A 15,785-nucleotide genomic window follows, 5' to 3' on the forward strand; every position below is an offset into this window, starting at 1 on the left:
TTACCATTGAGTTTCCCCCCTTTGTAATTCCAGTCAGCAGTGCAAACTTCATCGCCTATAACATTAGAAAAGAACTCACACATTTGTGGCGACTATACAAACATTAATACTTACAATATTAAATATAAGAAAAAATAATGGTAGATAAAAAGGGATGAGACTTTGAAAACTTACACTCTACATATGCAAGATATGCAAACATAAGGATGGTGAGGATTTGATACATTGCGCCTTTTTCTGTGTATCATACGCTGAAATTGCTAGAGGAAAATAACCATTAAGTAGCAAATCTGCTGGACAGGCGCAATAGCTTTTGTAGGAAAATAAAGTGGGAACACATACTTCATGCTTTGATAAAAATTACACAATCTTAAGCCGATTTAAATTATATGATATAAGAACATCTTAACAACGCTACCTTATGGCTTTTGGAAAATCCGCTAGCTATCTAATGACTTACAGCATGTTTAAGCTTGATATCTACTTTGTGATATTATTTAATAGCCTTATACTAGTAACCATTATGCGTAAAACCAACTTCAAAAAAAGAAGAATTTAAGAAGCAGCTTTAGCCAGAAAGCGTTACATTGCTGCTGGACAATATTTTCGATGCTAACTGCATGTTATTAAAACATTAGGCCCTTGGTGTTAGTTATAATTGATTTGACATTAAATTAATGTCTCTTTTTAATAATTGATTTGTCTGTTCTTGTAGCTCTCATTGCTTTTTTCCTACCGCATCTCTAAAAGAAGTCATCCTTTTTTCGTTTTAAAGAGATTTAAGAGACGTTCCCGTAGGTACCAAAACGTCTTAAAGACGTCCTTATTTAGTCTTTTTCAAACGTTATACTGCCAAGGCAGGCCTGCTTCGAATAATTTTAGCCTATGCGTATTAGGATCTTAGTAATTTTAATTCTGTTGGAGGTGTGACAAACCAAAACAATGATGAAGTATTTAATAGAAACTCGATATTTCTATCATTTATATAAATAAACAGTTTAATAAGAATAAAATAATATCACATACAAGCTTTTATATAAGCAACAACAACGAAAATAAATTCATTATATAATTTCGGAAACTTTTCTTAAGATGAATGTTCAATGAGCAACAGATAAGCAAAAATCAAGCATTTAAAACAGAAAGACCTAAGCTGCATTAAGCTAAACTACTGTTTTGCTTATAAAAAAAGCGTGCATTATATAAAATACACAGCGTAGCTAATACTACAAAATTAAAATTGTTGACCATAAAAAATAACAGTTGGTATCTTTGAAGTTGTCATGAACAACAGCGTCATTTTATTTCGCCAATCAGTAACACTGTGGTCTGAGCCCTTGTTGTAAAATATGTCTGTCATATTGTGCACGTTGGATGATGTGTTTATTCTTTGAAGTTATATCCAAACAACCCTTTAATAAAATGCATTTCAGTCATTAGACCAATATATAAAGCACGTCCCGTTTTTTTTTAAGAACAAACTTTATAGGTCTAAAGCTTTAGAGCATGTGTAACGTGCACTTAAAGGAGAAGGGATAGTGAATCCAAAACTAAGCATTGAAAGTATTATTTTCCCAAGTTTTAATGAAAGCTCCCCTTGAAAGACCAAAAATCAGGAATGTTCCTGGCCGAGAAAGTACAAAAAAAAATCTAAGATACTTACTTTTAATCACCAAAATATTTTCTTCATTGCCCATTCATATCTCGGGTAAAAACAGCCTTTTTTGCTTTGCTATTTACTTGTTGTTTTATGGAGCACATTATTCTTTTCACTTCAAAAGTAAACATCAAATGCAACATTTGTTGAAATAGAACGATGTTCTTTACAAGTTTATTCTATGCGGTCATTCGAACGCTGTTTTTATTGTAAAATGTATCCTTTTTTTGACAAATTTAATTCGAATTTTTGGCTACCTCTGTATAAGAAATTCTGAAATATCAAAAACGTTTATTTCTACGCCAATTATTTCGGATCGGCAAACAATTAACGTAGTTATTTGTTTGTTGTGACATTATCTTTAAAACGAAAAGAAATGATGATTCATTTCGAACGAGATTTTACTTGTCTTAAGGCTGAAATACACTATCATTTTTCAATGATCATTTTCCAATTATCATTGAAAAATGACAGTGTATACAGAAGAAAATGTCATTTTTTACACTCTCATTTCCAATGATCCTTAAAAATGAAAAGTTGAAGATGTTCAACTTTTAATTTTTCAATGACATTTTTTTTCTATTGTTTTAAATCGAATCCATTGTTTTCGCACACGTGTTTGTTGCACGCGATATAGTTTTGGCGTAAACATTTTTGAAAACAAAGATTTGAACAAGTAATTCACCCGAGAATGAAGACGCAAGAAGCGATCGAAATTTTTTTTGAGATTTGGAGAAGCCAGCCCAGTTTGTGGGATGTTAAATCCCCGTTTTATAAGGACAGAAACGAGAAGGCAAAAAGTTATGAGATATTCAAAGGCAGACTAGGAATGGAAGGTTTGTGTTATTTCGAATGGTTTGGATGAGAAAAGAAAAACATGTATATTTTTATGATCTGTTTTTCTTTTTAGAGAAATTAGTGAGGAGTAAATTGAATACACTACGAAGTTATTTCAGCGCAGAATTGAAGAAAGTAAACAACAGCAAGAAAAGTGGAGCAGGACGAGATGATGTTTACGAAAGTTAATGGCCATACTTTCAGTCCTTGCTATTCCTACGTGACTCCATCGTCCCAAGAAAAACAACTTCTTCGATGGTGGGTATAAATTTCAGACAAATTTTTCTTGCCATGGAACAGCACCGGTGGAGTTAAAGTACGCACAAAATTTATCCCCGATATCTTTCGCATCATTTCTGTAGTAGTTCAGATGAGATTACTCGCCGTAACCTCTTTCAGAACACCGCCCATTCAATCTCCGATCCCAAGGAACTCTTCAACACATGCCACACAAAATTACCCACCCTTTGTGTCTCCGCCGTTATCGCCTGTTTTACAGAATATGTACCGACACCCAGTGAACATATATCAAAACACTTATTACAGTCGAGAAAGTTTGTCAGATCTCAACCCAGAAGAGGGCTCACAAAGTGCAGGGTAATAATGTGTGACTGCTAGTTTAGTACGTTTGATAAATTACTGAACGAAATATATATTTACCTTGAGGTATTTTTCTTTTAATCGCATGTAAATAGCTTCGTAAACTTCAGCGATGAACTGTGACAAAGTACTTTTGTGAACGCGAAATAAATACTGTAATTCGGTGTAATTTATCCCACATGAGAAAAACTTTAAAGTTGCAGCTACTTTGACTTTAGCAGGAATTGGGTCTCGCAAATGCGTTGTTTTTTTCTCAATGTCAACTTCTATGAGATTTAGGAGCTCCTCAAAAATATTCGGCGGCATTCTTAAAAATCGCGTATACTCTGCAATTTCCTCTACACGCAGTTAATACATGAGAGTATTGTGGATGCCAAGTTCATTTCGCCTATACGGCTTCACCCATACATTTCTTTGCATTTTTTCCTATGTTTAGCTCTCTTTTTTGATAACATATGCACAACAAAAGCAGCTGCTATTTCTTCTTCAGAGTCCATGTTGCAAAGAAAACATTCTCAAGTTTCATGTTTTTAATGATAGTGTATTTGCGCCAAAATTTGTCATTTTTAATGTCATTGGAATGTAGCATTGGAAAATGATCATTGAAAAATGATAGTGTATTTCAGCCTTTACAGTGGCCAAATAAAGACGTCTCTGAGAAGTGTCTTTTGAACGAGATTTTACTGGTCTTACAGAGACCAAATAAAGACGTCTTTGAGACGAACATTTTAAACAAGATTTTATTGGTCTTACAGTGACGAAATAAAGACGTCTTTGAGACGTTTCTTTCGAACGAGATTTTACTGGTCTTACAGAGACCAAATAAAGACGTCTGTGAAACGTTTTTTTAGTCAAAAGACGTCCGGACGAGTTAGAGACGAGAAAAGCCGTCTTTAAGAAGTCTTTGTGTTTACTGGGTAGGTGGGTGGTTGGATTGAGTATGGATGTACTGAATGATGCTGTCAGGTTTGCTGTATGGTGTAAAGGTTCCATTGTCGAGATTTTGCGTGATGTCTACAAAATTCACAATTTTCTTATTGCATTCAATAACAATTTTTAAACCGCATTCTTGGAATAATGCTTGTATTTTCTTTTTGATGCGTTCCATCGCAGGTCCGCTGGTGTCTTTAAATGCGGCAAGACCATCATCACGGTACAATCCCACATTGTTAGGGTGAATTGCGTTTATCTTGTTTAACATGAACAATCCAACTTCGCAAACGTCGGCACCGTTATATGCACCCATCGTCACGTCGAACAATTCTCCTCCCTTCTTCATCCACGTTTGTTTGCTAGTGTCGAATAGAAGCGATTTTTGCGCATGAAAGATGGCTTTTATATCATCTTCTTTTATCTCTAAGTGTTGGGTAGCATAATGAATTGCGTCTGATAATAATGGTTTTGTTATTGAAGGATAAAAGTTAAAATATTTATATATATTTATATATATATATATATATATATATATATATATATATATATATATATATATATATATATATATATATATATATATATATATATATATATATATATATATATATATATATATATATATATATATATATATATATATATATATATATATATATATATATATATATATATATATATATATATATATATATATATATATATATATATATATATATATATATATATATATATATATATATATATATATATATATATATATATATATATATATATATATATATATATATATATATATATATATATATTTATATATATTTATATTTATTTATATATATTTATAAAAGTTAAAATATTTATAAATATATGTATTTGCTTAAACTATATAAGTGTAAAAGTAGGTAAGTTTCTTCACTTTTCTGTTGTTATGTGTAAGAAGTGACTTAAGAGACCATAATCCTGGGACCCTGTAAAAATATTACAAAAATATCGCTTTTATTTATGGGATCATTGGGTAAATGGAATATTTTGATGCGTGTGGTGACACTTTTCATTATTGACCATAAACCAGACCTCTTAATCATAAAGTAATTTGCAAACTTTGGTTCCGGATGATAAGACATTACTATACAAAAGTCAGTTGATGTGCATTCCATTTGTAATTGAGTTTGAATGAAGTAACCAGAACCTTTTCAAATAATCTCTAAAGGACCTCCTGAATTGGTTGCTCTTGTTTTAACTTCCAACATTAAACCAGAACAAAGTTAGTCCATCAGGACTAGCACCATAAATTTTTCTGTAGATGATCCACTGGTAATTGTCTAAGTTACTTTGGTTGTTAAAAGTAGCTCATCTTCATAATGGTGACATCTAAGAAATTTTTTAAGTTTGTATATAATAGATCACTCTCTTGTAAATCTTTCTTTACCAATTTCCAATATGTGTCAAATTTTTTGTTTCCGTATATTCCAAGTAATGCAGGCTAACGACTACCTGTTATTTTATTTTTTCTAAGTGACATTTGTAACCATTGCCATAATTCGAACTTATAGTTGGATGAATTGGCTCTGTACTTGTGATTTAGATCTTAATGTTATTTTTATTTTGTTTTAACTGTTGCTGAGTACTATGTAAAATGTGCTTATAATTTTTAGTTTTAGGAGATTCACTCGTACATTTTGTAAAAGTAATTTTTCTGTTATCAATTGCACAGTTAATACTTTCTTGAATATTTACAATTTTTGTAGTTGGAATTTGGACAACACTGCTATCATAAGTTTTAAGTGCAATAATGGTCAGTTAAACTTACTTCAGAAAGTCTAGTGTATTTAAATTATAGATGTTCTTTGAAAGATAAATTTATGAAAGATGTAAGACTTCACAGCAATGTTGTTCAAATGGCTTCTCAATTTTTTACTTTATTCTATTTTTTATTTAAATTACGTCAAGCTTAAAAGATGAATTTTCAGGATCAGCAGGAATCATTGCAGCATAGCTAATCTTATCTGACCGTGTTCTTGCTGATTTCAGTTTAATCATGTGAAGGCATCACAGGAGTTGATCCTTTTATTGTTTTTGGATGTCACTTTTGTAATTGCTCAGTACATGTTAATGACAGTATTTTTTTCGTTACTTGTATAAAAATATTTTAGATAAAGCAAAAAGCTAGTACGTAACAACGTAAACCGCAAACTCCAACTGGGCAGTCATAATGCCCAGTTGGAAGTAACTACTGGCATCTTAACCATGAGATTTTTTAATTAATGCTTGAAAAAAATATCTCTCTCTGAATGCTTAAGTGTTTTTACTGATACTATTTTTCGGCTGGTAAGCATTTTGTAATCATTTAGCTGTTGCCCTATACTATCGTTTGTTGAAAGCATAATCTGAAAATATTAAGGAAGTCACTTTGGGGTACAAACCTTCACTTGGGTCATATGGAGTTGTTTTTAAGGAATATTAAAAGGTATAAGACTGTTGGAAGACTAATCATTCCTTTCTGTCTTCTTTCTCAATGTCTGAGCTAATGATGGATATAAACTAAACCTGTTAACCGTAATTCGTAGTTCATGGTCAGAGCCAGTTGTGGATAGAACACACTCGACAAGCTAAGTAAAACATTCTCCTTTCTTTTTAAGTGACATTCTTGTATTTATCGATACAGTAAAATAGATACAAACTATTTTATTGAGCCCTGAAAAAAAAAAAATAATAATAACTTAAATATTTTAAAAAGGTAAAAAAGGTTTTGATAAAAACAATTAAAAGCATCATTAATAACTTCCTTCATTTAGTAGAGATACATTTAGTAGTATTAAATATACTATGTGTCAAAATATTTTAAAAATTTCTCAGAAGGTCTCGCATAAGTAATTCGTTAAAATTAATCCTTCATTAAGCATTCAGAGGAAGATATTTTTGTCAAGGCATTAATAAAATTCCTTAAAACATTTGGCACCATGGAAGAAGAAACTTTTCTTTGAAATTTCCAATTTTACTCTAGGTAGACGTATGATGGTGTTTTTATTAATAGTGTTGTTTGACATAGTATCAAAATAATTCTTCAAATGTTCACACACGTCTCTAGTAATACATTTAAACACATGTTGACAAATACTTTTTCGCATCACATAAGCAATCGTTGGAATGGTTTCGTAGCAGGTTTTCCACAAAAAATGATACAGACTGCCCTCTATGAAAGTAAGAAGGTGTGTTACTATGCTAGAGAAAATTTGCGTTTTTATTTTTGCATATTCCGTTTTCTTAGTTTTGTTTTTGGCATTTAATAAGTTAAAGATAAAAAAGGCAAAATAAAAGGACTGTTAACTTTTCTTAATATATAGTTAATCTAAAATATTTTCGGCTTCCTCGTTTCCAAACCTTATTATGGAGCATTTGAAAGAGCTCTGAGGAGGAAAGTAATCATGTTAGTACAGTAATTTTCCGTGGGTTGTTTTTTTCTGATTTTAATGAAGCTTTTTCAAGGAAACCATAGTAAACCAATTATACTTTATTGTTTTTTTGTGAAGATATGTTAATAGAACATAAACGTTTTCGAGAAACAAATCTGCCAAGTTTCGTTTCGGTGACTTACCGTCGCTGATGGTGTTAGTTGATCCTCTACGACTAAGAAACTTTTGATTGACGTAATTAAGAGTGTCAGATTTGCTTGGTGTATGCTTTTGTTTGTTTGTTTATTTATTTTATTATTTACCTATTAAGTTAGTTATTTATGTTTATCGTTTCTCGCATTTGCTTGTTAGTGATCATTTTTTATGCTTATGTTCGCTTACAGAGAATAACAAGGGATTATTACATAGTAAATTGTAAATGGAGAATTTAAAGGCGAATTAGCCGCGAAATGTGTTCTTCATTTTTTTTGATTTCCACGAGAAACAAAAAACATATTCATCACTCATTTTTCCCTAAGAATAACCAATAAAGACTGCGTACTGATTTGTTAAAAGTTCACAGTAAAACATTCCGCCTTAATGTATATAATCTCCCTTAGAAGCAACATGATGTATACGAGTTTGAAATACGACACCATACTTTATTATTATCACTATTTTTTTTAGTAAAAGTACAAAACTGTGGAATGTCGGATTTCGTGCAAGGAATACTTAAACTTCAAACTGGCAGTGTAAACTTTGAGAGCAAATTGCAAGATCACCCACCATGCGTGCATGGAGAGAACTTAATATATATCGTGTCCGCCATTTTGATTAAAGAAGAGAAAATTTTGTTAGTAAGTGAAAACAGACCGGAGTGTTATGGGGCATGGTATTTACCGGCTGGCAAAGTGGAAAAAAACGAAACTTTAGAAAGCGCCTTCGAGAGGGAATTAGTTGAAGAGAGTTTTATTCAAGGTAAGGCTGACCACTTGCTTAGCATTGATCATGATTTATTTGGAAGATGGTTTCGATACAATTTCATTGGTCATTCAGTCGGTGGTCGACTAAAAACATTGGAAGACCAAGATAAGGAGTCGCTTGAAGCAAAATGGTTTCCTATCAGTGATGTCTTAAACGGTGCTCTAGATCTTCGGTGCAGTGATATTTTGCACGTGATAAAAGACGCAGTAAACTGGTTGTCGGCCGACAAATCAATTCAACACATTAAATCGTTGCCGATTCAAGCGCCTTATACGCATCATATACAACGACTTATTATTATTGACGCGCGGCAGAGGGATAACATTCGTCTGGCGTTAGTAAAGACGTTAAATATTCTTCCATGGGAGGGACTGACGCAAAGAGTTGAAGCTTCGCTGAATAGTGTGTTCACGTCGAAAACATTTCGTTTGAAAAGGCTAGGTATGTTGTCAATCGAACACCTTCCAAACAAGAAAAAACCCTCTGATGGAGTGTGTTTTAATATATTGTTTAGAGTGGAGGAGGGAGAGGAAAACGAATCGTTTGACTGGATTGTTTTAGACGAAAATTTAAAAATCATATTTGAACAGATATGTGCCAGTAATTCGTTTATAATTTTTTAAATGTTACAAATCGCATTTTAACTAAAAGTTTTTTTCACCAGTTTTAATATTTCTTAAATTTTATTTTTAGTGAGACTTTGAAAATACGTCAAATATATATATATATATATATATATATATATATATATATATATATATATATATATATATATATATATATATATATATATATATATATATATATATATATATATATATATATATATATATATATATATATATATATATATATATATATATATATATATATATATATATATATATATATATATATATATATATATATATATATATATATATATATATATATATATATATATATATATATATATATATATATATATATATATATATATATAGAGAGAGAGAGAGAGAGAGAGAGAGAGAGAGATATATTCACAGTTACTCTCCTGACCGAAAACAGTACCGAATCCTACTGTTTTAGGTTACGTTTTCTACGTCGGTTACCTTTCCTACGTACGACGGTTACGTTTCCTACCCAGCAGTAGGTTACGCTTAGGTTACGTCGGTTACCCACGACATGGTGGTTACGTTTTCTACGTCAACGCGCATGTGCAAATATTAAAAATAAATCATAAGGGCGGCTTGCGGCGTGAAAGATACTCTCAGTTAAGGATTGTTGTTGTTGTTTTTTAATCATATCAATCAGATATAAGAAACACAAAAGCTTTTTTTCTTTGGTAAGTTTTATTTTGTCATTTAACAGTTTTAAATGTTGTAAATGCTTATGTAAATATATTTTTTGTGGGCAACCAAAGTGCATAGCTAGGTAACGTTTTGTAGCTAGTAACACCCCAAATAGCAATCTGAACTTTTTAGGTTTGTTCAATGAAATAACATTAGTAGAATTAAAGAGCTATAGCTATGGTCATTTAACAATAGCATTATGTTTCTTGGTAGTCTTTTTGTGTAGTTAAGTATATTGCTGTAGTGTGTTTTTATATAGTCCTTATTCTCATGTTGGTATTTTGATATGACCTCTGAGCGTTTGTTTAAAAGCTCATTTTATTTTCACTAAATTTATTCTTACTTATGTTTTTCTTGTTTCTTTAAAGACAATAGCCATGCTTGAAGTTGTTTTTCGAGAGACTCACACCTATTTGTTTTTAAAACATTTTGTTTATTTTTCTCTTGTTTTTTAAAAATAATGACCATGCTTGAAGTTGTTTTTCTGGAGACCCCACACACTTGTTATAAACAACCAGTGTTGTTTATAGATATATTATTCCTAATCAAAATGATATCAAATCATAACAAAAGCTGTTATAAATTATTGTTAAAAAAGTGTGTTGTCTGTTGTACCCATGCTTTCAAAGAACTTATATCACCGGTTTTTATTATGATAATTTAGTTAAGTACACAATTAAGCTTTCTTTTATATCACACTGCAGTTGTGCTTTGCTCAAGTATTTCATATATATTTTACATTGTCAGAATAAAAAAAATCATTTTTCAAGTTGGAATTGTCAAAGCAGGTCACAAGAAAAGTAGGAAGCATATTTTATCATGAGTTTTGGTAATAGTAAGGTAAACAACAGTCTTTTGTGTGTATACACCTATTATATATATACTATTATATACCTTTTTCTTGTTCTTAACAGTATATTATTATTTCTAGGAAGTTTTGTATCGACAATTAGTGAAAATATATACGTGTACAATTTCTGCAAAAGTCAATTTGTGAAAATAAGTCTTTCCTGCAAAAAGGTTTATTTGTTAAAATTAGTCAACATGAATTTTTAGCAAAACAAAAAGATTTCTGAATCTTGTAAGCAGCTTTAATTGAAAGCTATATAAATCCCAAATAATTTATAAGGACCTAAACTAAAATTTCAAACTAATTCACTGCAAAGCAAGTTGAAATTATTCGTTTCAAACATTTATTTCAAAAATAAATTTTTGAAATTTTTTAAAATGACTAATTTGTGAAAATTATTCTTTACGGAAGGTAATTTTTAATATAATTAATATAAACTGGCTAATATAATTAATATATTTAATATAAACTGAATTATATACAGAAATATCATATTCCACATATTATGGAATCACACAATCCATACTCACATCATCATCATCATTCTCGGCTTAACGTCCGTTTTCCATGCTAGCATGGGTTGGACGGGGTATATTAATGACCCTCTTCCAATCTGATCTAGACTGTGTTAGATCTAAACTCAACTTCCTTTGTATCAACTCACCTTTTTAACATATTTTTAAAACTATATGTAGCTGTGTGGATGTCTTTTTAATACAGTTGGCACAAAGTGTGTGAATTTTTTTTTGACAATGGTAAATATATGTGTATACATTTTAATATAGCGAAATCTTCATGAATCATTTGTATTGGGTGGTACCATAACAGTTATTACAAGGAATGGGACTGATGGCCTATCCTATTATCTTGGGAAAAAAATGGTAACAATTGGAAAGTAAGTATGGCACACATTTTTCTAAACACATTGTTACTTATTATAATTTTTTATAACAAAATAAGGAAATTTTCAGCTAGGTTTTTTGTCAAATTTTATAGTGATGTTGATAGTGACATCAGGGTACGAATTAAAAATGTTGAGGCGCTTCATTGCAAATTAAAAGTCATTGGAAAAAACGATGAAAGTCTTTCTTTTATTGTCAGGTCTATAATCAGTTTTTGATATTGTTTGTTTCAGGTTGAAACATCGTCTACGTCAAATAGTTTAGAAAGGTATGTTCATTTCTTTTTTAATATGTACTGAAATTGCTGTATAACCATCTAATTTAAGATTAAATTAAGAATTGAAGTTGCGCATATAAGAAAGAGTCTGCAGCCTTAACTGTTACTAATTTTAGATTCCTTAAATTCTTTTATCCTTGCCTTAGTATGTTGATGAGAGAAAATATCAGGTTGAAGAAGAAAATTTCAGAGCTCGAGAACCAACTTTCAACAGACTCTACAAGCTTACCTATAGAAAAGTATGATTTTTACTGCCATATACTATTTACAACATGTAGATTTTTTGTTTCTCGTATCTCCTTTATTCGAATTATATTATTAATGTATTCAAATTATTATTTGAAAGTAAAAGAGAAAAAAAATTAGCTAAACCAGAAATTCGAACAAAAATATTCTGCAAAAGCTTCATTCTGCCGAAAATCTTAGTTTAAATGTAATATATTCCTGCGAAATTCAACTTGTGCAAGACATATTGCAATTAAAATACTAAGAAGAAATTTCTGTTTCCCACCGTTTTCTTGCAGTCTCAAACTATGTTAATTTAATTGTTTGAATTGTTTCATAGAAACCGCAAAAAATGTCCATTACAGTCATGTGATAGTTGTGTTACAAATTTATCTCGGCACATGATAGAAGTACACTATTGGCCCCAGAGTAAGGCAAAATATTGCGTTGGCATATACGGATTGAGGAAACCAGGTGTTAGGTTTTAGGTTGTCGAAACAAAAGAATGAGTTTGCACCTCCAAGACGTCCACAAACTATCAAAAGGACCTTACTATTATAGTATGTTGAAATTAGCCAGGGTGTGTGACGTTGCATCAAACAACGAAGTACACATATGACATCCATCCCTGCCAAGCATGTCGCCACTGATGATCGCCACTGATCCGAAGTAACAGATTCGGATAGTGACATGGAAGATGACGAAGTGGTTGACTCTGCTGAAATTTTAGAGAGGTTTGTGACATATAAAATTTCAGTTGATGGAGGGAAGAGTTGCCAAAAGAGTGCTATTCAGTCAAAGCAGCAATTGAGAGATATTTGGGCAGCTTTGGATTCCTCATATCCCAGTGATTTAGTCAGAAAATATAAAATTCGCGACACCTTTTTGACAACGTATGCCGAAAAGACAAAGGAATACAAAGCTTTAACCATTAAACGGTATATTTTGTCACTGCCACACTTCTATGACTTTCTCCTTACTGAGGAGATCCATCTACCTGGAATAGCACCAGATATGATTTTAAGGATGAAAGTTAGTGTATCTCGATGGAGCAAATCTAATAATGGAACGGTAGAGATATAGCAGCTTGAGAGACAGATGGAGGAGCAACAAGTGCTTATCACGCCTGAGCAGATCCAACGGTATGAGGAGTCTGCCAGTGCAAAGGAGGCTATCTCGATAATTAAAAATTTTCGTAGCCCTTACCGAGAAAACACCTTGTCTCGTCAAGAATATGCGTGTATACGGGATTTTCTCATAACGGAAATAACTATAATTAATTGTCAGAGGTCTGGCGTACCTAGCAACATGAACATCGATGAGGTGAAGGCTGCTGTATTTCGTGATGGTAAATATATTATTAAAGTAAAACGTCACAAGACATTTAGGAAACACGGTCCTGTTAATCTGTGTACGAGAGAAACCTTCTACCAACAGCTCTTAATTTTTTTCGATTCAATTCGCAGTCAGATACACAGTGACTTTGAAAATGTTTTTGTTTCATATAATGGCAAGATGTTAGAATCTGGAGCAATATCGAAACAAATTAATAGCACTTGGAAAAGGTCCGGTGTTTATGGTGAAAATGATCCGCCAGTGAGGAAAAACATCACTTCAAATATATTTTAAAAGTCTGGATCCACATTCATTGAAGATAAAAATCCAAGTGAAGCTCCATATGTTGCTAACCTGTTGACGCACTCTGAGAGCACCTCAAAAAATACTACCGTTTGATAGAAAAGGAAAAGTATGCCCTTAAGGGTACAGCTGCCTTGGAGGAAACTTTCAACAAACGTGGCAAAACAAATATTTACGAAAAAAAGAAAACGTGGACTGATGCCGAAGTCGGGGAGTTGGAGACTCTATTTAAGCAGTTTTTGACTGCGAAATCTGTCAGAATTGGCGATGTACGTAATCTACGTGAAAAGTTTATCCATCTTATTCATTTGTCTGATAGGCAGATTTTAGATAAATTGAAAAGCTACTGGCGCTATGGAGTCACGGAAGAGGAGAAAGGTAGGTTAAAACTATCACATTTTTCTTCTTATATGTTGTATTGGTGACTTTTATTTGTTTTACGTTAGTATAAATATAAAGATTTTCATGAAAATTGTGCCTGTTTTTTTAATAAATTTAAAAGAATTCATTTCCTATCTTTTAATAGATGGTAATGATGCTGTTGACAACTCAATGCTCCTCTATTGCAACTGAATACAAACAATCTGTGTCAAAAGGAGGTATGTTTGTGTTGTGCTACTTGCTAGCTTAATTGATTTTGAAAAAAGCGCTGAAGCTTTCACAGGCAGAAACTCGCGAAATGCAATTTTTTTGTGAAATTTACAATTCGCGAATATTTCTGTTGCGAAAGTTTATGCACTTAAAGCAGCCCGATCCAATATTTCTTTAGTTAAGGCTTAATAGTGTGTGGTGTGCTCTTGTTGCGAAAACACAATTTTGTTTTTGATATAGTAGATAAGCATCATGGTGAAAACGAAGATGTTGACAAAGAAAGTGAAGATGATGATTATGAAAATACAGTTTCTGGGAAGGAAAAGATTTTCTCGAATGTCGAAAAGTGTGCCGAGATCATTCGTTCTGGACCAATATCCATCAATAGAGTAGCACGTGCACTCGAATCAAGCTCTGTTGGAAAACGTGTACTACAAAACTTTGACATGTCGCAAATACAAACAAGGCTTAAATAAGAGCGCTTGTAGTACAGAAAAAGTTCCAGAAGAAAGTGTCTCTAAACTGTTTTATTTCTACCTTTACTGTACGAAACATTTAACTATAATTTGGTGTAGTTTCGCACACTTTTAATTATTTTTCCCACTATTAAACGCTCCTCATTGTATGTATCGAGAATGTTTTATTTTCTTTGAATTCTTATGGTTCGTTAAAAAAAAGATCTGTAGCGCACGTTTTAATTCTTAACGGTGCTGAGACAAGAGTATGGATTAAAATAAGTACCATTTGTTAAAAATAGTTATATCGTTTTGCAGTATACAAGTTATGTTTTATGTGCATCACTTGACATTTTTATGTATGTTATTTTTCTATATATATATTTAGTTATGCAAAAACAATGAACAAAATTTCCGTAATTTGCTACATTATTCATCATTCACCCTAACATCGTTTGCTTATAACAAAAAACGTGTACCTTGTGAATCCTTATTAGCTACATTGCCTTTATCGTTATGAGTGTTATGAGTCGCCGTTAGGGAGAACTGTCATGTGCCTAGGTGATGCCACGTAACTCGTGAATTTTTTGAATAAGTAACTAAAAACAGTCAATAAATGCACGATTAAGCGCCCTTGATGCTCGTTAAGGGGAAATGGGCGTTTTGAAAAAGGAAGTATAAATGTTCTACTACCGTAGGGGACAAATATTAAATGGGGTTCCTAACCGGAAAAGGTGCCACATCTAGCTAAATTTAGTACTTAATAAGTCGGTTAGAAATCACGAAATTATAACGAAAAGTATCAGCTAAACTCCAGGAACGGTCTATTTAATTTTGCAACAGTATTCTGTAAAGTACCCTGCAGTAAAGAGCGGGAGTGTCCTCATCTGTTTAAAACAAATTGGAATAAAAACAAAACTATCCTTTCAAATAAATACGCAACATACTGTCATGAAAGTGAGGGAAAGTCGAGAATAGTAACAATGGTCATTTATTGCAGCGTGTGCCAAGAAGGTAAAATAATGTCCCGGTTAATGGCGCAGCACTATTGTTAGGTCACGCTACAATATTTTTAACATGTTCGATTCTGTAAATAACGCATCCGTATTATAA

At 31.9% G+C, this 15,785-nt stretch overlaps 1 protein-coding gene and 1 long non-coding RNA gene across 2 annotated transcripts; one reads left to right on the forward strand and one right to left on the reverse strand.

Moving 5' to 3' along the window:
• Positions 1-3: 3 nt before the first annotated feature.
• LOC130629361 (uncharacterized) lies at positions 4-7,989 on the reverse strand. The gene is made up of 3 exons (XR_008981949.1): positions 7,623-7,989; positions 175-260; positions 4-55 (listed from the first exon to the last, which is right to left on the reverse strand). It is a non-coding gene; the product is annotated as an uncharacterized LOC130629361 (long non-coding RNA).
• Positions 7,990-8,106: 117 nt separating this feature from the next.
• LOC130626590 (8-oxo-dGDP phosphatase NUDT18-like) lies at positions 8,107-9,112 on the forward strand. Its single transcript, XM_057441332.1, has one exon. It carries the CDS (start codon positions 8,127-8,129, stop codon positions 9,024-9,026), a length of 900 nt encoding a protein of 299 aa, XP_057297315.1. The 5' UTR covers positions 8,107-8,126; the 3' UTR covers positions 9,027-9,112.
• Positions 9,113-15,785: the final 6,673 nt, after the last annotated feature.

Source organism: Hydractinia symbiolongicarpus, chromosome 2 (genome assembly GCF_029227915.1).
Source record: "Hydractinia symbiolongicarpus strain clone_291-10 chromosome 2, HSymV2.1, whole genome shotgun sequence".
Lineage (NCBI taxonomy): Eukaryota > Metazoa > Cnidaria > Hydrozoa > Anthoathecata > Hydractiniidae > Hydractinia > Hydractinia symbiolongicarpus.